This window comes from Phyllobates terribilis, unplaced genomic scaffold, assembly GCF_046119375.1.
Source record: "Phyllobates terribilis strain yellow unplaced genomic scaffold, ASM4611937v1 Scaffold_156__1_contigs__length_4398808, whole genome shotgun sequence".
Taxonomy (NCBI): Eukaryota; Metazoa; Chordata; class Amphibia; order Anura; family Dendrobatidae; genus Phyllobates; species Phyllobates terribilis.
The window spans coordinates 227,678-252,645 of NW_027362916.1; the positions used below are offsets into that span (position 1 = coordinate 227,678).

General features: G+C 47.4%; 2 protein-coding genes across 2 annotated transcripts in view; both read left to right on the plus strand.

Annotated features, from left to right (window-relative positions):
• The first annotated feature begins 3,333 nt into the window (after positions 1–3,333).
• LOC141206985 (uncharacterized) lies at positions 3,334–24,678 on the plus strand. Its single transcript, XM_073664344.1, has 3 exons — positions 3,334–3,525; positions 14,746–14,836; positions 23,461–24,678. Exons 1-3 carry the CDS (start codon positions 3,334–3,336, stop codon positions 24,570–24,572), a joined length of 1,395 nt encoding a protein of 464 aa, XP_073520445.1. The 3' UTR covers positions 24,573–24,678.
• The window catches only part of LOC141206994 (uncharacterized), a 182,495-nt gene continuing 164,905 nt past the window's right edge, over positions 7,379–24,968 (plus strand). The window contains exon 1 of the mRNA XM_073664352.1: positions 7,379–7,463. The gene's annotated coding sequence lies outside the window, so the exon portion shown is untranslated. The remainder of the gene's footprint in view (positions 7,464–24,968) is intronic.

Genomic DNA, 24,968 nt, shown 5'->3' on the forward strand with positions numbered 1-24,968 from the left:
CTTGGGTATCGTCTTTCATAGTTGGGTCGAATGTATCGATCAGCGGAAAAGGAAGGAAATTATTGTGATCCTTATAAGGTGGCAACACAAAAACTCCCTAAATATAAAATGTTTACAACAACCCCACAATTTGTGTATCCATAGGGTTCATCACTATGTATCCATTTGATTAGAGCTGATACTATTAAACTATAAAGTATCTGTAAAGACTTTCTTTCAAATTCAAAAAGGGGCACTTTTCCGTGTTCGTCATACCTGAATTGTTTGAAGATTATTAAAGGTGATAGTTTTCCCCACCAATTAATAGGGACACATGTGGATATTGTTTTTTTATTTTACCTGACGGGAGCGACCTATGAAGCTTCTTCTTTGAACTTTATTCCTCTGTTTTTTCATATTTATATTACTCTCCGGAATCAGGAATGTATTAAGTCCTATAGAAACTGCTGAGAAATAATCATCTCTAATTCTGTGCTTCCAGGATTATTCTTGTGGGAATTGGCTGCAATATCTCCTGTGTAATATATTTCTAGTATCAATAGGTTATAATCCTGTAACTCAAAGGACGTGCGGTGGTTGTTCGTTTCTTTCCCTTTTTTGTTTTCTTGTGTCATTTATTATCTTTATGTAACGTATGTGTATTGGTTCTGACATTTGGTATCCTCTTGTCAAGTGACAATCACTTTATAAGGTATAACTAAGGGATATGACACAGGCTTGAAAAAGGAATTCGACCCTGAATCATCACAACAGGTGCGTGTTCACACGCCAACTCCCTTTCCATGATGTCCCCATGAAAGGCTGCTTGTGCTGACAGCTGATGGATCTGCTGATGTATACCCAGCAAGTATTTACCACATATTCATGCAAATTCCCTGAAGTGTTATCAATTGTATCCAGTAGGAAAGAGAAAGCACTAAAATGCTCGAGTACTCATTATTCGAATCGAGCAGGTTGGACATGCAGATGGGCTCGAGTCGAGTACCGAGTATAATCGAAGTCAATGGGAAACGCTATAATTTTTCCAGGAAACAGGAGGGCTGCGGGGGGCAGGAAAATTGCTGAAATGGATGGAAACAATGCTCAAATGGAGTGGGAACAGCATAGGGAAGATGCCTGGATGCATCTCTGACTCCTAGGTAGCTACTGGGAACTAAATAAAGATGTAATTTAAAAAAAATGACATGGGGTCCCCCATAATTTTGAAAAACAGCTAAGGTAACCCAGACAACTGGGTGCTGACATTCACAGTTTGGGAAGGTCCATGGATATTGGCCCCTTCCCAGCTTTAAAATACCAACCCGCAGCAGCCCCAGAATTGGCACATCACATTAGATGCATCAATTCTGGCACTTTGCCTGGCTCTTCCCAATTGGAGTCATTTTTTTGGAGTTGATTACTAATGGAGAGGCATCTATCAGACACCCCCATTACTAACCCAGTAAGTTAAAAGAAAAAAAACACACAAAAAAATATTTTATTTTAAAATAAAAAAAACTCCCCAGTTTCCTCATTCACCAATTTATTAAAAAAAAATCCATACTGGACCAAAGTAGTCCAAGGATTCCAACGTAGTCTACAAATGACAACCTGAAAGACATAAAAAGAGAGAATTAAATAAAGACAAGAGACAGTCCCTTGTTCACCAATTTATTAACCCTGCAGCTCCAATATAGTACATGGCATTCCCATGATGTCCAAAAATTCAGTAGTTCTTCCTATGGAGCCTTGTTCTGAGAATGAAGCTTCATAGGTCTCTCCTGATCAGGCTGCACTCAGTGAGACCTGGCGACAGAAGTGATGACATTAGTAATGTTACTGAAATCATCGCTCTCGGGGAGCGGAGCCTGACTGGGAGAGACCTATGAACGCAGAACGAGGCTCCATAGGTTGTACTGCAGAATCGGTGGATGTCGTGGGACCGCCATAGACTATGTCGGAGCTGTGGGGATCATAAATTGGTGAATGAGGGACGGTCTCTTGTCTTTATTCATTTAATTCTCTCTTTATATGTCTTTCAGGTTGCCATTTGTGAACTACTTTGGAATCCTTGGACTATTTCGGACCAACATGGCTTTTTTTTTCTAATTAATAAAATTGGTGAAGTGTTTTTCTCTGTGTTTTTTTTATTTTAGCTTACTGGATTGGTAATGGGGATGTCTGATGCCTCTCCAATACTAACCACTGGGATTGATGCCAGCTGACAATACACCCCCATAAATATTACCCCGATTGCCAACGCACTAAGGCAATCAGGAAGAGCTAAGCAAAGTGCAAGAATTGGCGCATCTAATGTGATGGGCAAATTCTGCGGCTGCTGTGGGCTCGTATTTTTAGGCTGGGAAGGAGCCAATATCCATGGACCTTCCCAGTCGGATAATATCAGCCCCCAGCTATCTGCTTTATCTTGGCTGGTTATCAAAACCAGGACCCCCATGCCATTTTTTTAAACTCATTATTTATTTGATAGGTTTAGCACTAAAGCGTATATGTTTATAATATTTAGGTGGGGGCGGACATTAATCTAAGCTTTCCCTCCAATAACAACTCTCGCTGAACTACTTCCTGAGGATAGTGCGCCAATGACGCGATGCGGCCGGCCAATAGCAGTAATGCCAGTGGAAAACAAGGCTACGGCATTATTGTGTATGGCAGGCAAACCCTTTATTGGCTGCCTAACAGCCGCAAAACATGCTGGCCGGAAACCCGAACACCCCGATGATTGATAGAGTAGTAGCGAGCTCATCACTAGTATCTACATTATTGTCCACAGCTGTTACGTCACTGTTCACACCACACAGAGACCCCAAAAGAGTCTCGGTGCTGAAGGGGTTAATGCCCCCTGCGCCCAGTAATGGGGTCTCCACATACCTCCACCTGCAGAGCCGCCACCACATATATGGCTGCTCTGTGCGCACAGGAGCTGTGATGAGGTCACAGGAGGGGAGGAGTCAGGGGTCACATGATCAGGGGCCTCAGTGGATGCAGGATTCTGCTGTGCTGGTTGTCATGGTGCTGGATGAGCTGAAGTTTATGTGTGGGGTCAGGAGGGGTTTACAGTGTGGATGTAGCAGAGCCGCGTGTGTACGAGGTGTACGGAACAGAGCCGCGTGTGTACGAGGTGTACGGAGCAGAGCCGCGTGTGTATGAGGCGTACGGAGCGGAGCCGCGCGTGTACGAGGCGTACGGAGCGGAGCCGCCCGTGTACGAGGCGTACGGAGCGGAGCCGCGTGTGTACGAGGCGTACGGAGCGGAACCGTGTGTGTACAACGAGTACGGAGCGGAGACGCGTGTGTACGAGGCGTACGGAGCAAAACCGCGTGTACAAGGTTGATGTGGAAACCTGTAGAGAAAGTTTTAGGAGAAACTCAAAGGGGTTTCACACCTTTGCCAGTTTTGATCAAATCAGGGAGTCGATCCATCGGAGACAAAAGAAACACAACCAAATTTGTCGGTATCCCAGACTCTTCTGCGTCTCAGATGCCTAGTCACAAGTTTTTATTACAAACCACAAAGAGAAGGAAAGTGGGAGTGGCTTATATTATGTTACCTAAAAAAGAGGATAAGTTGGAAAAAAACAAAGTCATAAATCATGTCTTCTGCTGCATTCCCTAGGAGGCTGGTTATATCCAGTTTAATATACACTGCTCAAAAAAATAAAGGGAACACTCAAATAACACATCCTAGATCTGAATGAATGAAATATTCTCATTGAATACTTTGTTCTGTACAAAGTTGAATGTGCTGACAACAAAATCACACAAAAATCATCAATGGAAATCAAATTTATTAACTAATGGAGGCCTGGATTTGGAGTCACCTCCAAAATTAAAGTGGAAAAACACACTACAGGCTGATCCAACTTTGATGTAATGTCCTTAAAACAAGTCAAAATGAGGCTCAGTATTGTGTGTGGCCTCCACGTGCCTGTATGACCTCCCTACAACGCCTGGGCATGCTCCTGATGAGGTTGCGGATGGTCTCCTGTGGGATCTCCTCTCAGACCTGGACTAAAGCATCCGCCAACTCCTGGACAGTCTGTGGTGCAACGTGACGTTGGTGGATGGAGCGAGACATGATGTCCCAGATGTGCTCAATCGGATTCAGGTCTGGGGAACGGGCGGGCCAGTCCATAACTTCAATGCCTTCACCTTGCAGGAACTGCTGACACACTCCAGCCACATGAGGTCTGGCATTGTCCTGCATTAGGAGGAGCCCAGGGCCAACCGCACCAGTATATGGTCTCACAAGGGGTCTGAGGATCTCATCTCAGCACCTAATGGCAGTCAGGCTACCTCTGGCGAGCACATGGAGGGCTGTGCGGCCCTCCAAAGAAATACCACCCCACACCATTACTGACCCACTGCCAAACCGGTCATGCTGAAGGATGTTGCAGGCAGCAGATCACTCTTCACGGCGTCTCCAGACTCTGTCACATGTGCTCAGTGTGAGCCTGCTTTCATCTGTGAAGAGCACAGGGCGTCAGTGGCGACTTTGCCAATCCTGGTGTTCTGTGGCAAATGCCAAGCGTCCTGCACGGTGTTGGGCTGTGAACACAACCCCCATCTGTGGACTTTGGGCCCTCATACCACCCTCATGGAGTCGGTTTCTAACCGTTTGTGCAGACACATGCATAGGTGGTCATTTTGGAGGTCATTTTGCAGAGGTCTGACAGTGCTCCTCCTGTTCCTCCTTGCACAAAGGCAGGGGTAGCGGTCCTGCTGCTGGGTTGTTGCCCTCCTATGGCCCCCTCCACGTCTCCTGGTATACTGGCCTGTCTGCTGGTAGTGCCTCCAGCCTCTGGACACTACACTGACAGACACAGCAAACCTTCTTGCCACAGCTCGCATTGATGTGCCATCCTGGATGAGCTGCACTACCTGAGAAACTTCTGTGGGTTGTAGAGTTCGTCTCATGCTACCACGAGTGTGAAAGCTCAACCAACATTCAAAAGTGACCAAAACATCAGCCAGAAAGCATTGGTACTGAGTTGTGGTCTGTGGTCCCCACCTGCAGAACTGCTCCTTTATTGAATGTGTCTTGATAATTGCCAATAATTTCCATCTATTGTCTATTTCATTTGCACAACAGCATGTGAAATTGATTGTCAATCAGTGTTGCTTCCTAAGTGGACAGTTTGATTTCACACAAGTTTGATTTACTTGGGGTTATATTCTGTTGTTTAAGTGTTCCCTTTATTTTTTGAGCAGTATATATATACTATAATAGTTGCAAATTCTACAAAACATTGCAGTTTCAGGTCACTAGGTTGGACCCAATCTATTATGGCCTGCATCTTCTCACAATCCATTGTAAACCCATCAGCCGATAAAATGATCCCACAGGAACGAAATTTCCTGAACAGAAAAAAACATTTCTCAATTTTTTCAACAAAGAATTCTCCCTCAACCTTTCTAATACAACACGGACATGTTCCTGGTGAGAATCCAAATCAGGAGAGAAAATTCTACATCATCAAGGAAAATCACAAGAAATCTTCCAATGTAATCAGAGAAATATCATTCAGAAAGTTGTGAAATCCTGTTGGTTCATTGGAGAATCCAAATGGGAGGACGAGATTATCGAATAAAACCTCAGACGTTAAAGACGCCGATTCCCACTCATCACCCTTCAACATGCGGATCACATTGTAATAAGACCCTCTAAGGTCAAAGTTAGTAAACTCTTCATCCCCCAAAGGCCGATTATAGTCACGGCTCCACTCCGTACACCTCGTACACACGCGGCTCCGCTCCGTACACCTCGTACACACGCGGCTCCGCACACCTCGTACACACGCGGCTCCGCTCCGTACACCTCGTACACACGCGGCTCCGCTCCGTACACCTCGTACACGCGCGGCTCCGCTCCGTACACCTCGTACACGCGCGGCTCCGCTCCGTACACCTCGTACACGCGCGGCTCCGCTCCGTCCACCTCGTACACGCGCGGCTCCGCTCCGTACACCTCGTACACGCGCGGCTCCGCTCCGTACACCTCGTACACGCGCGGCTCCGCTCCGTACACCTCGTACACGCGCGGCTCCGCTCCGTACACCTCGTACACGCGCGGCTCCGCTCCGTACACCTCGTACACGCGCGGCTCCGCTCCGTACACCTCGTACACGCGCGGCTCCGCTCCGTACACCTCGTACACACGCGGCTCCGCTCCGTACACCTCGTACACATACGGCTCTGCTCCGTACACCTCGTACACATGCGGCTCTGCTCCGTACACCTCGTACACACGCGGCTCCGCTCCGTACACCTCGTACACACACGGCTCTGCTCCGTACACCTCGTACACACGCGGCTCCGCTCCGTACACCTCGTACACATACGGCTCCGCTCCGTACACCTCGTACACACGTGGCTCCGCTCCGTACACCTCGTACACACACGGCTCCGCTCCGTACACCTCGTACACACACGGCTCCGCTCCGTACACATACGGCTCTGCTCCGTACACCTCGTACACACGCGGCTCCGCACACCTCGTACACACACGGCTCTGCTCCGTACACCTCGTACACACGCGGCTCCGCTCCGTACACCTCGTACACATACGGCTCTGCTCCGTACACCTCGTACACATGCGGCTCTGCTCCGTACACCTCGTACACACGCGGCTCCGCTCCGTACACCTCGTACACATACGGCTCTGCTCCGTACACCTCGTACACGCGCGGCTCTGCTCCGTACACCTCGTACACACGCGGCTCTGCTCCGTACACCTCGTGCACACGCCGCTCTGCTCCGTACACCTCGTACACACGCGGCTCTGCTCCGTACACCTCGTACACACGCGGCTCTGCTCCGTACACCTCGTACACACACGGCTCTGCTCCGTACACCTCGTACACACACGGCTCCGCTCCGTACACCTCGTACACACACGGCTCTGCTCCGTACACCTCGTACACGCACGGCTCTGCTCCGTACACCTCGTACACGCGCGGCTCTGCTCCGTACACCTCGTACACACGCGGCTCTGCTCCGTACACCTCGTACACACACGGCTCCGCTCCGTACACCTCGTGCACACGCCGCTCTGCTCCGTACACCTCGTACACGCACGGCTCCGCTCCGTACACCTCGTACACGCGCGGCCCTGCTCCGTACACCTCGTACACACGCGGCTCCGCTCCGTACACCTCGTACACACGCGGCTCCGCTCCGTACACCTCGTACACATGCGGCTCTGCTCCGTACACCTCGTACACACACGGCTCCGCTCCGTACACCTCGTACACGCGCGGCTCTGCTACATCCACACTGTAAACCCCTCCTGACCCCACACATAAACTTCAGCTCATCCAACACCATGACAACCAGCACAGCAGAGTCCTGCATCCACTGAGGCCCCTGATCATGTGACCCCTGACTCCTCCCCTCCTGTGACCTCATCACAGCTCCTGTGCGCACAGAGCAGCCATATATGTGGTGGCGGCTCTGGAGGTGGAGGTATGTGGAGACCCCATTACTGGGCGCAGGGGGCATTAACCCCTTCAGCACGGAGACTCTTTTGGGGTCTTGTGTTGCCCCTTTATAAGAATCATTGGTTTTTGTTCTGATTCCTGTAATAGATACATACGACCCAACTATGGAGACAGGAAGGGAGGAAACGTATTGTTCTCATAGTACAGGGCCCCTTTACTGCCCCACAGTGTAATGCCCCCATTATGCCCCTTATGCAGGATGTATGATGCCCACACACAGTGTAATGCCCCCACACAGTGTATTGCCCCCATTATGCCCCTTATGCAGGATGTATGATGCCCCCACTCAGTGTATTGCCCCCATTATGCCCCTTATGCAGGATGTATGATGCCCCCACACAGTGTAATGCCCCCATTATGCCCCTTATGCAGGATGTATGATGCCCCCACACAGTGTAATGCCCCCATTATGCCCCTTATGCAGGATGTATGATGCCCCCACACAGTGTAATGCCCCCATTATGCCCCTTATGCAGGATGTATGATGCCCCCACACAGTGTAATGCCCCCATTATGCCCCTTATGCAGGATGTATGATGACCCCCACACAGTTTAATGTTACGGGACGTACTAAAAAGAATGAAGATAAGGAATAAATGAAAAGAATGAACATAAAAACTTACAGGTCCAAACATATGGAGAGATATTATGGATTTCTTGTGTATTTTGCACATGGGATGAACATGAAATATATATTCCATGTAAACAGGTGTATATTATATTCCTACCGTACCACCATCCCCCACACACAGTATAATGTTCCCATGATGCCCCCACACTGTGTAATGTTCCCCCAGTATCGCCTGAGGTTTTACAGTTGGATTCTGGGTATGTGCACACGATGCAGAAATGAAGCAGAAAATTTCTGCATCATTTCTGCATCTCCCTGGCAGAAAAAACGCATGCAGATTGTGCATGCGTTTTTCCTGCGGAATACATGCGGATTCGCATGCTTTTCCACATGCATTTCCGCATGCAGATTGACAAGCGCTTTCCAGGCGATTTTAGCATCACCTGGAAAGTGCTTGACAACTAGGTCACACTATATAAATCCATGCAAACAGCATGGATTTATATAGTGTGACCCGAGAGAGTGTATATACTTACCTCTGATGGCCCGCGCTGTCCTGCTCACTCCGTTCTCCCTCGCCGGCAACTTTGAATTGAAAGACCTGCCGACGTCAGCGTCACGTGACCCGTCACATGACTCTGACGTCAGCGCAGGTCCTACAACTCACTGCAAGTGCCGGGAAGCAAGCAGGAGAAGTGCGCGGGCCGACAGATGGTAAGTATATATTTATTTTTTATTTTATTCTTGTTTTACAGCTTTTTTAATGGTACCTGGGTGAGGAGGAGACTCTCCTCTCCTCCACACCCGGGTACCATCCGCACATTAGAACGCGCCAATAACGCAAGTACAAATGCAGTCTTGCGGAATTGGCGCGTTCTAATGCAAGTCAATGGCGGCGAAAACGCTGCATTTCCGCAAAATTAATTGACATGCTGCGGATTTTTGAGCGCAGCGTTTACGCTGCGGAAAAATCCGCATCATGGGCACAGCACATGCGGATTTCAATTGGGGAACATTGCTGCCCTTCTACCATGCGTTTTTAATGCGTTTCCGCAACTGCAAAAACGCCACGGAAACGCATTAAATACGCATCGTGTGAACTCAGCCTAATCCCTCTGGGATTGGTTTTCCCTCTGCCTCCTCCCCTACATGTATACATGCATGTAGGGGAGCAGGCCGTACTAGATATCGATATCAAAAGAATCTAGTCGGCACTCTGTACAGCTGGGGTGGTGCACGTGGAAAACAGGGTTTCTAGGAAAAGCAAATCCCGGCACTCACGTTTTGATGATTAATTTGTTTATTCCACAAGTCACAAGACGTTTCAGCCTGTCCAAGGCTTTTTTCAATTGTGGTTAAATGCATTCAGTCAAAATATATATAGACAAATCCACGGAAATGACACAATTCTTATTAACATAAAAAAGAAGACCAACAGACAATATTTATAACAAAACTAAACAAAAAATTAATGATAATAATAAACATAAATTACAAAACATCACCCACAAGTAAATTTATATACCTAAATAATCTCTAAACCAATATAAATACATTAGTCTCAAAATATGAATTCCATTTAATTATTCCCACCTATACATATAATATATTTTAATACTTTCTCAAATATATATTTTTTTCAATATTCTTATATTGTTTTTATTAAATGTATTTAATATTTTATCATTTTTAAATTATTAATGTTTTAAGAATTTTTTTGTTTTTTAATTACTGCTCATTATATATACAGCTAATTCCTTATAAACAACCTGCATCAAATAATTGAATCTACCTTTTCCTCTCCATAATATTAAAATCCACCAGAGTCGTTTCAAGTCACTATCTAATGTCCTGTAAATAAATCAGTATATTGCCGTGTTTGCGGTGATTTCTATAATAGTAGCTGGATGTGAAAACATACCTCTCTGAATGGGATAGGCTGAATTTGAATAATGAGATAAGTAGAAATAAAGGAACATTATGGTAAACCATTCTTACCTTGTGAATTTGGACTTGTGGGAATGGGGCCCATAATTCTGTATGGAGATGGTCATTGTATTACAGCGTATTTGGGTACTCTGTATATGCTGTAATGTCACAGGTGATCACTGTATTACCTGTACACTATATACAGGGCTCCTGTGTGTAATGTCACTGATGATCCCTGTATTACCTGTACACTGACACTATATACAGAGCTACTGTGTATAATGTCACTAGTGTTATTAGCATTTTGTTTTTTATTAATGATCAGTATTGTATTATTCGGTCACTGTGTGGTGGTAATATATGATCTCGTCATGATCTGACAGTATTATACAGTCTCTATGTGGTCTGGTAATGGTGTGATGGTATTATTCAGTCACTATGTGGAGGTAATATATGGTCTTGTCATGGTGTGACTGTATTAATCGCCTGTATGTGGTATTCGATCACTATGTGGTCTGGTCATAGTGTGACTGTATTTGTTCCTTGTATGTGGTATTATTCGGTCACAATGTGGTGTTAATATGTAGTCTGGTCACGGTGTGGCAGTATTTCTCCCTTGTATGTGGCATTATTGGTCTTGGTATAGTGGATTGTATTGTGTATGGCGGCCCTTTGTTCTCTCTGACATCAATAAGGGTAAGACTCTTGATTTCCAAAAGAGATTAAATACTTGGATGTTTAACCCCTCCCTGTCTTGTGACTATTACACAGTAGCTAATATGCACTTACAGGTGTTATATGGTGAAAACAAGTAATCGCCTATCCTAAGGCCCCATTCACACATTCATTATTTGGTCAGTATTTTACATCCGTATTTGTAAGCTAAAACTAGGAGTGGGTGATAAATGCAGACATGGTGAGGTGTTTCTATTATAATTTTCCTCTGATTGTTCCACTCCTGGTTTTGGGTTTCAAATACTGATGTAAAATACAGACCAAATACTGAACGTGTGAACAAGGCCAAAGGATAAGTTATTGATTGGTGTGGGTCTGACTGCTGGGACCTGCACCGATCTTCAGAATGTGGAGCTTTTATCCCCATTCGTATGGAGCAGCATGTGCGACTCGACTACTGATCCATTCATTATTTAAGGGGCTGCACTTGGCTTTTTCTGGAAGACCCCAAAGAGGATGAATGGAGCTACGGTCAGACATCCCACCTGCTGCTGCATTTTAAAATGGGGATAAAAATTCCCAATTCTTCCGATCGGTGCGGTTTGCAATGCTCGGATTCCACCGATCAATAAGATATCACCTATCTAACCTGTGGATCGGTGATGATTTGTTTTAATCAAAGAACCCTTTAAAGAACCGTAATTTCATGTACATCCCAGTTATAGTATGTGCACAGTAGATGTGCAGGAGCCGCCTGTGCTTTACAGTCAACGCTCCACTATAACAGGAATAGTGGCTAACAGGTATTTACATATAGCTGTAGGGTGGGCCCCTAGAGTCAACTTTCCCTGTGGACCCCAGACACCCCAGTCTGACCCTGCCTGTATGCCTCATATTAGAGGTCTGTTTGCTGTGAAATTACTTTTTATTCATTGAAGATTCCGATGCTTGCTGGCCGGGGGAAGGGAAGAAATCCCCGCCTACTGTGTTGATTAAAATATTTCCCCCCTCCCCTGCACGTCACAGTGCCCTGTGACATGCAGTCGCCATTTCCAGATCCCGCGCCTACACACTTTTTACGGTAGTGAAGCGCTTGTACTGTGTACTGTGCAGCCATAGTACTGCAGGGATTTTCTGCCCAGGCGTCGGGAAGTCAAAGTGACTCACTGGCACCTGCACACAAGATCCCTGCAGTACTATGACTGCATAATACACAGTACAACTGCGCCTTCCATAAAAAGTGAAGTGCGCGGGACCTGGACATGGTAACTTCACGTCACAGGGCACTTCTTCCCGTCCACCGGCCCGCAAGCATCGGAATCTTCACTGAATAAAAAGCCATTTCACAGCAAACAGACCTCTAATATGAGGCATACAGGTAAGTATAGATTCACATTTCTATCACCTGTATCCCCATATTAGAGGTCAGATAAGTCCCAGCGGGTGACAGATTCCCTTTCATCAGCCGTGGGGTAGTCGGTGGAGTGGATTCCCATTAATAAATACTCACTTGGCCCCATTCCTAGTGCAGATACTAATGAATTCAGGACCTATGAGATTTGTACCTCATAATAGTTGGATAGTTAGGGGTGTATCATCCATAGCAGCAGCCCACAGGGCCACTATGGTGCCCATGAAAAAACACTGAATTTGAACTTGGTTTAAGTTGGTATCCATGCAGCACAAAAATGCATGTTTACTATGGCCATAAATCAGGAAAAAACTATAAAGAAAAATGATCATAAACCCTGCTGTAAATAAATAAATAAAAAGGAAAAGTGCATTTAAATAAAATGGGGTTCTTAGCAACACTGTTTTTGATCAAAAATAGCATGAAAGCTATCCCACCATGGCAAGATGAACCCATTCGGAATAGTCCTACTCTGTATAATAATAAAAACCTTACCATGTATCAAAGCCTCAAACTTCTGTGTGTTAATCAGACATGAGATCTAACGTGATAGAAGATTACAGTCCGGGGAAGACGGGAAACATTCATATAGACGACCGGTGAAGATGAATGTCATACTCATCATGAAGTAGTTATTTCTCATGTTACTTGTAATGAATATCTCCTGCAGTATTGCTAATGCCGATTCCAGTGTCGGTAAATGAGACGAGAATTAGCTTTATGGAAGATGAGTCTTTGAGAAACGTATTCAGCTGCAGACTCCAAGGAAGGAACTGCTTGTTGTCTGTGGCCTAAAATATATAGGTTTTATTAGTAGTTGTAAAGAAGAAAAATAAATACTGTAAAATAATAACTCTCCTCATATGTTTCCCTTATTATCTCCAGTTATTGTATTATTACACAGGATTTTTATAATGTTACATAGGCTCATCATCTTCTCATTCAGGTCCCTACAATATCAGATCCTCTCAGTGAAGATCTATTAAAGATAATTTTCCTTATGGACCCATCAAAGATGGATTTGGACAGAGACAAGATGACAGAGAGGATATTACACCTCACCCTAGAGATCCTCTTCCGGCTTACTGGAGAGTTGAGAGATTCTGATGACATCACATTACATCATTCTTATCTATGGGAATAACAGATGGACAGAACTGGAGAGGTGAGGACTCTGGAAATGTCTGGAGTGAGATTTATTAATGTGTCTCTCCATAACCAGGATTACACAGTAGTGAAGAAGACCTCTAGTGAGTGCTGTCAGGCCCCTGTGACTGAGGGATGGGAAAGACCCCTGAGCCTATTCACAAGGCCTCCATCTCACCCCTTGATACATGAGGACATCAATGACCAGAAGATCCTAGAACTCACCTACAAGATGATTGAGCTGTTGACTGGAGAGGTGAGAGATTCTGATGATGTCACATTACATCATTCTTATCTATGGGAATAACAGATGGACAATACTGGGATATTATACAGTAAAGGCCCCGTCACACTTAGTGACGCTGCAACGATCCCGACAACGATACGACCTGTCAGGGATCCTTGCGGCGTCGCTATGAGGTCGCTGGTGAGCTGTCAAGCAGGCAGGCTCGCCAACGATCAGGGGAGCAGCGACATCGTGGAAAGAATCTTTCCACGATGTCCAGCTCCTGGTTACCAGCCTGCTGAAGCAGGAGCAGGCTGGTAACCATGGTAAACATCGGGTTACTAGGGGCACACGCGCACCTAGTAACCCGCTGTTTATCATGGTTACCACTCTGCTACGGTGAGCGCGAGGTTACCGCTCACTTTAGCAGGCTCGTAACCATGATAAACAGCGGGTTACTAGGTGCTCGTGTGCCCCTAGTAACCTGATGTTTATCATGGTTACCAGCCTGATCGCTGCTCCCGCTGGTCACACACGGCGATGTGTGATGACCAGCGGGAGGGCAAAGACCAAAAAATGGTCCAGGACATTCTGCAGCGATCAGCGACCTTACAGCAGGGGCCTGATCGCTGCAAAGTGTCACACATAGCGACACCGCTGGTGAGGTCGCTGTTGCGTCACCAAAAACGTGACACAGCAGCGATCTCGCTAGCGATCTCGCTATGTGAGACGGGGGCTTTACACAATGAAAGCATCTGGGGGATGACTGTATCATTGTATGTGTCAGGTTCCTATAAGATGTCAGGATGTCGCTGTCTATTTGTCCATGGAGGAGTGGGAGTATTTAGAAGAACACAAAGATTTGTATAAAGACGTCATGATGGAGGTTCCCCAGCCCATCACATCACCAGGTAATAGACAGGACTAAATACACATGGCCCATAATTATCTGTATGTAAAGAAGGAATTCAGTCCCTGTATGTGTTTCCTCCAGATCTATCCAGTAAGAGGACAACACCAGAGAGATGTCCCCGTCCTCTTCTTCCAGAGGACTGTAAACAAGAAGATCCCAATGTTCCTCAGAATCATCAGGTAGATGGAGAGAAGGTGTCATGAGATCTCCCCTATGATGTGTAGACGGCTGTGAAGGTCTTGTGCTCAGTCTTGTTTTATCCACCAGTATTATATGTTTTATACTTGTGTAATGAGGACGGTGGAGATGGCAGGATTAGAGCTGATCATAGATGTGACTTCTCATCTATTTGTGACTTTTACAATATTTGTTTCAGGGTGAAGATCTGACCCATATTAATACTACAGAGACATATGTGAGGGGTGATGAGCGGTGTAAAGAGGAGATTCCTACATATGACTACCCAGGTGAGTAGTAACCACTAAATACAGAGAAGTCACAGATTCTTCTCAGTCACCGGCTGTGGCTGCTTTATCAGTGGTGTAGTCCGGCCATATCACAATCGTGTGATCACCATTTTGCTTCTAGACCACAACATTCTCTTCTACCTAAAACTGTTCAAATGATTTTGGGCATTGAAAGCCCTTTTCCATAGAACTTACAACCTGGAGGCTCCACCTGCCCCCTGGGATAACGAGACAATGTCCGTTACCTGCCCAAATATGTAAACCACGAAGCCAAATGACAGCGTACGTAGAATGTGCTGACAAGTTAGAAAATCACTTTAAGAAAAATATTATGATGGGCCTGTAAGAAAAAGCGGAGGGTAATGATGTTGTTGGCTTCCTAGATCCCTGATATCTTATTGGTTGAATCTACCTTCTCTCCCTTCTGTGCTGCTGAATGTTCTCATATGGTCCCTACAAGACCAGGTCCAGTCTTTCTGGCAAAACTTCACTTTTATGATCGACAACATTAAATGTGCAGTGAGGCCAAGTGTGAATTTCTGTACAATAACAGCAGAGTTTCCCTTTTTCCTGACTGTTCAATTTCTTTTAAAACCAACTAACTTCAAACAGAATTGTGATAAACTACATAAAAAACATTACTCCTGTGCCATGATATATCTCTAAGCTAAATTTTAAGACACCTCAGCTCTGCACTATTATAAAAAGTTCTCTTTGAATGTCTAATTTTTCTTCTTGAAACTCATCTGACAGAAAATATTGTCCCTTACGATAGTTTAGATTCCCAAGAGCCACCGAGCTCCATACTTTTAATTACCCCAGAGAGGTTTCAGCACTAGTTACTATTTACTGATGAAGACTGTTGAGTTTGATCATTTCAGTAGATGTGTTATTGTCTATAGTCACAGTTTTGACTACAGTAGTTAGTGCCCAAAATACTCTGATTTAACCCCTTCCTACAGCCAGTTTTGTGTTGCTAATCAGGCCCCATTTTTCAAATCTGACGTGTGTCACTTTATGTGGTGATAACTTTGGAATTTTTCACAAAGGATAATAGGAAACAAATGGACCTTACAAATTATTTTCCAACTTCTCTTGAATCCGACAATCCCCTATATACTGTTGTACACTACTGTCTGGGCACATGGCAGGTTCAGAAGGGAAGGAGCGACATTTAGCTATTTGAATACAGATCTTGCTGGAATAGTTTGCAGACGCAATGTATTGGGGGCACTGTTCATAGTCACCTGGGAGCTCAAAAGATGGCCGCCGTGAACAGGCTTGCACCATCTACTCCGTTTTCCAGATCCCAGGGATTGCCTTGCTCATCACCCTTTAACCAATCCTTACCATGGATTTGGACTTACACAGAGATCTCCAGCTTGGGCCATGGTGTTATCTGCTGTTCTGTGGTGTGACATGGCAAGAAGAATAGTCAGGTATACGGGTCAGAGCCAAGAGGACAGAGAAAATACAAAATCAGAAGACACAAGAGTAATCCTTAAATGGGTCAGAGTCACAACAGGAAACAAATACAGAAGCCGGGAGCTGAGCACAGAGGGCTGAACCAGAGGAGAACAAGGCTGGATCTCGCAGCTTCCAGCTTTAGTAGGGTGTGGAGCTTTCCAATTAGCTGAAGCAGGGAGCAGAATACTCCAGCTGGACAGCACACACACCCATACTACCAGACTGGATGGTACTACTGGTCCCAGCAACCCAAATCTTAGTGGCTAGACAGAGCCTGCGTCACCCAGTAGCTTCTGGTTCTGACGTCTCCTCCATCACCAGCGCTGCCTGCAGGATGAATAAGGCGGCTCCTGGTGACTGAAGCAGATTTCGCAGGAGCAGATCCCAGAGGAGATGGGATACGCAATTTGCAGAAGCCCTAATGTGACAAAATGGAAGAAAACCAGAGCAGTATTATCCCCCATAAAGTGACTATATTTTGGAGATTATAGCCCTCAATGAATAGTAGTGACAATTTTGACTCCACAGCCTCTTTCCAGAAATTAGCACACTGGATGTTGAAGAGGGAAAATTGCACATTGGCCATTTTATTACCCAACACTTAGTGCCCAGATTGTGCTCCAGGAGACACACAACATAAATTAAGTGGGTTCTTCTCCCTATAGTAATGCCAAATACATGGAGGCTAAATGTGGTTTGGGTGCGCTGCAAGGCTCTGAAGCAAGGGTGAGATCTGACTTTGGAAGAGTGGATATTGCTGGATTGGTTTATGGAAGCCATGTTGCTTTTCAAAAGCCTTTAAGCCACTAATAATGTGGAAACCTCTGTTTTTCCACTGACAGATGATGGACCTGAGTGGGGGCTTTTTTTGTGAGCTGAATAGAAGTTTTTATTGGTGTTATTTTCGTTTACATAACATTGTTTGGTGGCTTTTTATTCCATAATTTGGAGGCAGAATGAACAAACAGTTGAACACCACACTTCACTGGTTCATCCTTTGAGGTTTTCCATTAGACTGTAAACTATCATTGTCTTGGTGAATAATTCAATATTTTTACATAACTTGCCATTTTTATGGAAAGTTTAAGTAGAAATTGTAGCGCCGGCGTCCCTGCCCTCTGCTAGGCAGGGACGCTGTTCCCCTCACCCCTCTGCTCCGAGCCCGGCGTCCTCCTCCCGCTCTGCTGGCAGCGCGCGCTCCTTCCCGGCCACTGTGCTTAGGGCGCGCGCGCTCCCTCCCTCTTAAAGGGGCCGCGCACGCCGTCCTAAGGAGTCCCCGGCCAATGGCCGGAGGACTTCACCATATATAAGGCACCTCCTCCAAAATGGAGGTGCCCGAGCAATGTTGTTGCACTGTTCAATACTCTGCTTCAGCCCTCAGGTCCCGTTGCCAGTTACCTGCCAGATTCCTGCCAGTTTGCTGTCTTATTCCTGCCTGATATTCTGCTACCTGCCTGCTAGCCTGAGGTCCGACGGTCTGCCTTCCAACTCCTGTCAGTCTGTCTATGGACCAGCTTGCCCGCTCACCTGGGAGCGCACATCTGCTACCTGCCTGCTAGCCTACCTGGAGGCTCCGCCGTCACGTGCTGTGACCACCCGCCTGTCCAGAGACTCCTGCCCGCTCACCTGGGAGTGCTCATCTGCTGCCTGTCTGTTGGTCTTCCTGGAGGCTCCGCCGTCACATGCTGTGACCACCCGCTTATCCAGAGACTCTCGCCTGCTCACCTGGGAGCTCACGTCTACCATCAGCCGTCACAGGTCGTACCAACCCTTTACCCAGAGACTGCCCCGGTCACTTGCCGTGACCTCCTGCCCGTTCACCCAGAGACTGTCCCGGTCACCTGCTGTGACTGCCTGACCGTCTTCCCTGGTCGCCACCCGCTCCCTTACAAGGACCGCCCCCTTGTATAGTAGCTCAGAGGTTCCGCCTCCCAGACCCGTTACAGTTTGCTCGGGCCATGGAACCCGGTGGCACCCAAGCTCCCTCGCTCTCGGACCTATGTCATGAACTGTCCCGTCAGAGGTCCCAACAGGAGTCCATCCTGGGTCACCTGCGGAATGTCAATTCTCGCCTGGACACTCTGACTGCTCCACCAGCAACCACCGCCAGTGTCATGACTCGCAACCCGGCAGCCACGCTGCCCACCAATACCGGGGTATCCTACTCCGGACCCCGGCTTTTTGCACCTCCTCGCTTCGGAGGCGACTCCGCTCAGGCTCGGGGCTTCATAAACCAGTGCACCCTGCACTTTGAACTCCTGTCCCACCAGTTTAACTCCGACCGGGCCAAAGTAGCCTTCATCATGTCCCATCTCACAGGGGAGGCTCTGGCCTGGCTAAATCCTCTATGGGAGAGAGGAGACCCCCTGGTGTCCGACTTGCCTGCCTTTCTCACGGCTTTCCGGAAAGTCTTCGATGAACCCGGACGGAAGACCTCATCTGCATCGTCTCTGCTACGTCTCCGTCAGGGAAGTCTCACCGTGGGCCAATATGCCATACAGTTCCGTACCCTTGCCTCGGAGCTGGCCTGGGATAACGACGCTCTGGTATCTGTCTTCTGGGAGGGTCTGTCCGACCGTATTAAAGATGAACTTGCCGGTCGAGACATTACGACTACTCTCGATGACTTAATAACTCTTGCCACCCGGATTGACCTACGGTTCCAGGAGCATGCCAAAGAGGTCACCCGTGAGAGGAGGTTTCTACGTCTAGCTCCTACCTTTCAGAAACCCGTCACTCCCTCCGTTTCTCCCCAGGTACACTCTCCTGAGCCTATGCAGGTCGACCAGACCAAGATGGTCAAAACCCGTCAGGACTTATGCCGTGCCGAGGGGAGCTGCTTCTACTGTGGCAGTAAGGAGCACCGGATCCGTACCTGCCCGGAGAGGTCGGGAAACGCCTGTGTCTAGGTTCGCTCAGAGAGGTCGACCTAGACAAGAATAAATCCTCTCAATTATCTGCGGGGAGAATCGTCATTTCGAACTAGCCCAACTTGACTCTGGAGCAGCCGGGAATCTTATTTCACAGTCCCTGGTAGAAAAATACCGCATTCCCACCAAACCTCTGGATGTACCCTTATCTGTCGCTGCTGTGGATGGGGGCCTCTTACCACGTCCCATCCAACTCGTCACCGAATCCATTACTCTGCAGGTGGGAATGCTGCATTCTGAGAGCATCTCCTTTCATGTACTGCCTGGACTCTCTCACGCCCTCTTACTAGGTCTACCTTGGCTCCAGAAACATACACCCGTGCTTGACTGGCAGACCGGAGAGGTCCTTCGCTGGGGACAGGACTGCCATAAGACTTGCTTGGTTCCTGTTCATCCCGTCCGTCCTTCTCCTACCCCAACTAATCTACCTGGACTTCCGATTCCTTATTGGTCATTTGCTGATGTCTTTAATAAAAAGGAGGCAGAGACATTACCCCCTCATAGACCATACGACTGTCCTATCGACCTGTTACCCGGTACTACGCCTCCCCGTGGGCGTATTTATCCATTGTCCGCTGCTGAGACCCGGTCGATGTCCGAATATATTGAGGAGAATCTGGCCAGGGGATTCATCCGGAAATCTACCTCCCCGGCGGGAGCAGGCTTCTTTTTCGTCAAAAACAAGGACGGCTCTCTCCGTCCCTGTATAGACTATAGAGGCCTTAACCAGATCACGGTGAAGAATAAGAACCCCCTTCCGCTCATTCCGGAGTTATTTGATCGGCTGAGGGGGGCTAGAATCTTCACCAAACTGGACCTCCGTGGGGCGTACAACCTGGTCCGTATCCGTCAGGGGGATGAATGGAAGACGGCATTCAACACCCGGGACGGCCACTATGAATATCTGGTTATGCCCTTTGGTCTCTGTAACGCTCCTGCCGTCTTTCAAGAGTTGGTCAATGACATCTTCCGGGACCTTCTCTACTCCTGCGTAGTGGTGTACCAGGACGACATCTTGGTCTTCTCTCCGGATCTCCAGACTCACCGGAGGGACGTTCGTCAGGTCCTGCTCAGGCTCAGGCAGAATCACCTCTTCGCTAAATACGAGAAGTGCCTCTTTGAGCAGACCTCGCTTCCGTTTTTGGGCTACATTATTTCTCAGACCGGCCTACGAATGGATCCAGAAAAACTGTCTGCCATCGAGAAATGGCCTCGACCGGAGGGGTTGAAGGCCATTCAGCGGTTCTTGGGCTTCGCCAACTACTACCGCCTCTTCATACCACACTTCTCTTCCCGGACTGCCCCAATTTCCGCGCTCACCCGTAAGGGTACTAATCCCAAAGAGTGGCCGCCCGAAGCAGAGGAGGCCTTTCTTTCCTTAAAACAGGCCTTCTCTTCCGCCCTGGTGCTGCATCGCCCGGACGGCAACAAGCAGTTCTTCCTGGAAGTTGACGCCTCCTCCTCTGGAGCCGGAGCGGTACTTACTCAAAAATCATCTTCCGGGAGGATGGTAACTTGCGACTTCTTCTCTAAACTCTTCTCCTCCTCAGAGCGCAATTATTCCATAGGAGACCGAGAGTTATTGGCCATCAAGCTGGCATTGGAGGAGTGGCGTTACCTGCTCGAGGGGGCTCTTCACCCGGTAATAATTTACACTGACCACAAAAACTTGGCTTACCTCCAGCATGCCCAGAGACTTAACCCGCGCCAAGCCCGGTGGTCCTTGTTTTTTGCTCGCTTTGATTTTGTTCTACATTTTCGCCCGGCTGACAAAAACATCAAGGCGGACGCCTTGTCCCGATCCTTTCTGGTGTCTGATCTCGAGGAAGAACCTAAACATATCATCGATCCCGCCAGAGTAATGCAGGTGGCTCCCGTGAGTCTAAATCGTCTCCCTCCCGGAAAGACGTTCGTATCGGTACCTGATCGGGAGAAGATCCTACACTGGGGTCATTCGTCTAAACTAGCTGGCCACGCCGGTCAGAAAAAGACCCTCCAGCTTATTACCCGGCACTACTGGTGGCCTACCCTGCACAAGGACGTGATAGACTTTGTTTCTGCCTGTGTGTCCTGCGCCCACAACAAAGTTACAAGACACCTGCCAGCCGGTCGCCTTCTTCCGCTTCCTGTACCTGCTGCCCCCTGGCAGCATATAGCTATGGACTTCATAACTGATCTCCCCGTCTCTGCTGGTTGTACGGTCATTTGGGTGGTCGCTGACCGCTTTTCCAAGATGGCTCACTTTATTCCTCTGCCAGGCCTCCCGTCTGCACCCGTACTGGCTAAGGACTTTATCCGCCACATCTTCCGTCTTCATGGCCTGCCCCTCCACATCGTGTCGGATCGTGGGGTACAGTTCACTTCACGTTTCTGGAGAGCCACTTGTAAATTGCTAGACGTCACCCTGGACTTCTCCTCCGCTTACCACCCACAGTCCAATGGTCAAGTGGAGCGGATCAATCAGATCCTGACCAGTTACCTCCGGCACTTCGTTAATGCCCACCACTCTGACTGGGTGGATCTCCTGCCATGGGCCGAATTTTCTTACAACAATCACGAGAGCGAATCTTCCTCCAAATCCCCGTTTTTTGTAGTCTTCGGTCAGCATCCTTGGATCCCATTTCCCGTCTCCACCTCGGTGGACAATCCGGCTGCGGAATCTCTTGTTAACAAATTTTCCTCCATATGGGAGAGTACCCGGTCCGCACTCCTTCTGTCTTCCGAGCGTATGCAAAGACATGCTGACAAAAAACGTCTGGATCCTCCTCAATTCCATCCAGGGGATAAGGTCTGGCTCTCGTCCAAGTATGTCCGGCTCAAGATTCCTTCCTATAAGTTAGGGCCTCGGTTCATCGGTCCTCTGGAGGTCATCAGTCAGATCAACCCGGTGGCCTATAAATTGAAACTCCCGGCCAACTTGCGGATCCCTAACTCCTTCCATGTATCTCTCCTCAAACCTGTGGTACTTAACTCTTTTTCCAAGTCTACAGGTACGCCTCCTGCTCCGGTTTCCGCTGAAAACGAATTTGAGGTAGAGAACATTCTGGCCACCAAAAGGGTAAGAGGGAAGACCTTTTTTCTAGTAGATTGGAAGGGGTTTGGTCCTGAGGAGAGAACGTGGGAGCCCCGGGAGAACATCCATGCCCCTCTCATCCTAGCTAAATTTCTCTCTGGCCTAAAAAAGGGGGGGCCTAAATGGGGGGGTACTGTAGCGCCGGCGTCCCTGCCCTCTGCTAGGCAGGGACGCTGTTCCCCTCACCCCTCTGCTCCGAGCCCGGCGTCCTCCTCCCGCTCTGCTGGCAGCGCGCGCTCCTTCCCGGCCACTGTGCTTAGGGCGCGCGCGCTCCCTCCCTCTTAAAGGGGCCGCGCGCGCCGTCCTAAGGAGTCCCCGGCCAATGGCCGGAGGACTTCACCATATATAAGGCACCTCCTCCAAAATGGAGGTGCCCGAGCAATGTTGTTGCACTGTTCACTACTCTGCTTCAGCTCTCAGGTCCCGTTGCCAGTTACCTGCCAGATTCCTGCCAGTTTGCTGTCTTATTCCTGCCTGATATTCTGCTACCTGCCTGCTAGCCTGAGGTCCGACGGTCTGCCTTCCAACTCCTGTCAGTCTGTCTATGGACCAGCTTGCCCGCTCACCTGGGAGCGCACATCTGCTACCTGCCTGCTAGCCTACCTGGAGGCTCCGCCGTCACGTGCTGTGACCACCCGCCTGTCCAGAGACTCCTGCCCGCTCACCTGGGAGCGCTCATCTGCTGCCTGTCTGCTAGCCTACCTGGAGGCTCTGCCGTCACGTGCTGTGACCACCCGCCTGTTCAGAGACTCCTGCCCGCTCACCTGGGAGTGCTCATCTGCTGCCTGTCTGTTGGTCTTCCTGGAGGCTCCGCCGTCACATGCTGTGACCACCCGCTTATCCAGAGACTCTCGCCTGCTCACCTGGGAGCTCACGTCTACCATCAGCCGTCACAGGTCGTACCAACCCTTTACCCAGAGACTGCCCCGGTCACTTGCCGTGACCTCCTGCCCGTTCACCCAGAGACTGTCCCGGTCACCTGCTGTGACTGCCTGCCCATCTTCCCTGGTCGCCACCCGCTCCCTTACAAGGACCGCCCCCTTGTATAGTAGCTCAGAGGTTCCGCCTCCCAGACCCGTTACAGAAATGTTCAAAAATATTAATTTAAAAAATATTGTATTCAAAATAATAATAATTGGTTTTATTCTTGGCAGATGACTGTACCAGGAGATCAGAGGGACAGCCGACATCTTCAATTTTTAAATCAGATGATCTTGAGATCCCACAGGATACAATTGAAGTGAATGTCATTACTCCAGATATACTATCATTCCTTCCCAGCAAAGATCTGTCATTTGATCCTTTGAAGCAGGTCCTGTCTTCTGATTCATTACCGACTACTAAGGAAAATCAAAGTCACAAAATAAGCATTAAAAAACGAAGTGCTCTTAAAGCAAAGAAGACATTTTCATGTTCAGAATATGGAAATTGTTTTCCCCTTGAAAAGTCTTTTCTTAAACATCAAAAAATTCACACAGTAGAGAATAGATTTTCTTGTTCCAAGTGTGGGAAATGTTTTAACCAGAAATCAAATTTTGTTAGTCACCAGAGAACTCACACAGGGGAGAAGCTATTTTCATGTTCAGAATGTGAGAAATGTTTTGGTAATAAATCATCTCTTCTTAGACACCACAGCAGTCACACAGGGGAGAAACCTTTTTACTGTTCGGAATGTGGGAAATATCTTACACAGAAATCAAGTTTTGTTAGGCACCAGAGAATCCACACAGGGGAGAATCCTTTTTCATGTTCAGAATGTGGGAAATATTTTACACAGAAATCAAGTTTTGTTAACCACCAGAAAAGTCACACAGGGGAGAAGTCTTTTTCATGTTCAGAATGTGGGAAATGTTTTCGAGCTAAATCAACTCTTTTTACACATCAAAGAACTCACACAGGGGAGAAGCCATTTTCATGTTCAGAATGTGGAAAATTCTTTAACACTGGATCGGCTCTTGTTAGGCACCAAAGAATCCACATAGGGGAGAAGCCTTTTTCGTGTTCAGAGTGTGGGAAATGTTTTACTCACAAAGCGCATCTTGATAGCCACAAGAGAATCCACACAGGGGAGAAGCCTTTTTCCTGTTCAGAATGTGGGAAATGTTTTAACCTGAAAGCACGTCTTGATAGCCACCAAAGAACCCACACAGGGGAGAAGCCTTTTTCCTGTTCAGAATGTGGAAAATGTTTTGTACACAAATCATCTCTTCTTTATCACCAAAGAACTCACACTGGGGAGAAGCCTTTTTCATGTTCAGAATGTTAAAAATGTTTTAACCTAAAATTGAATCATCTTAACCCTTTTACCCCCGAGCTTGTTTTATCCTTCCTGACCAGGCCAAATTTTACAATTCTGACCAGTGTAGTTTTCTGTGGCAATAACTCTGTAACGCTTTAACGAATTCCAGTTATTCGGAGATAGTTTTTTCATGACACATTGTACTTTATGTTTCCCTTAAATTTAGGTCAATTTGTATATTTGTGAAAATATCAGAATTTTGGTGAAAATTTCGCAATTTACTTAACACCTTGGTTGCATAAGCGAATATCTACCATGTTTTTTTCTATTTTTTTTTTTTTAAAAGGTGCTGCTGAAGATATATCTCACAGACAATTTTTCTATATATTAACTATCTATCTATCTTATAACTATCCACAGTAT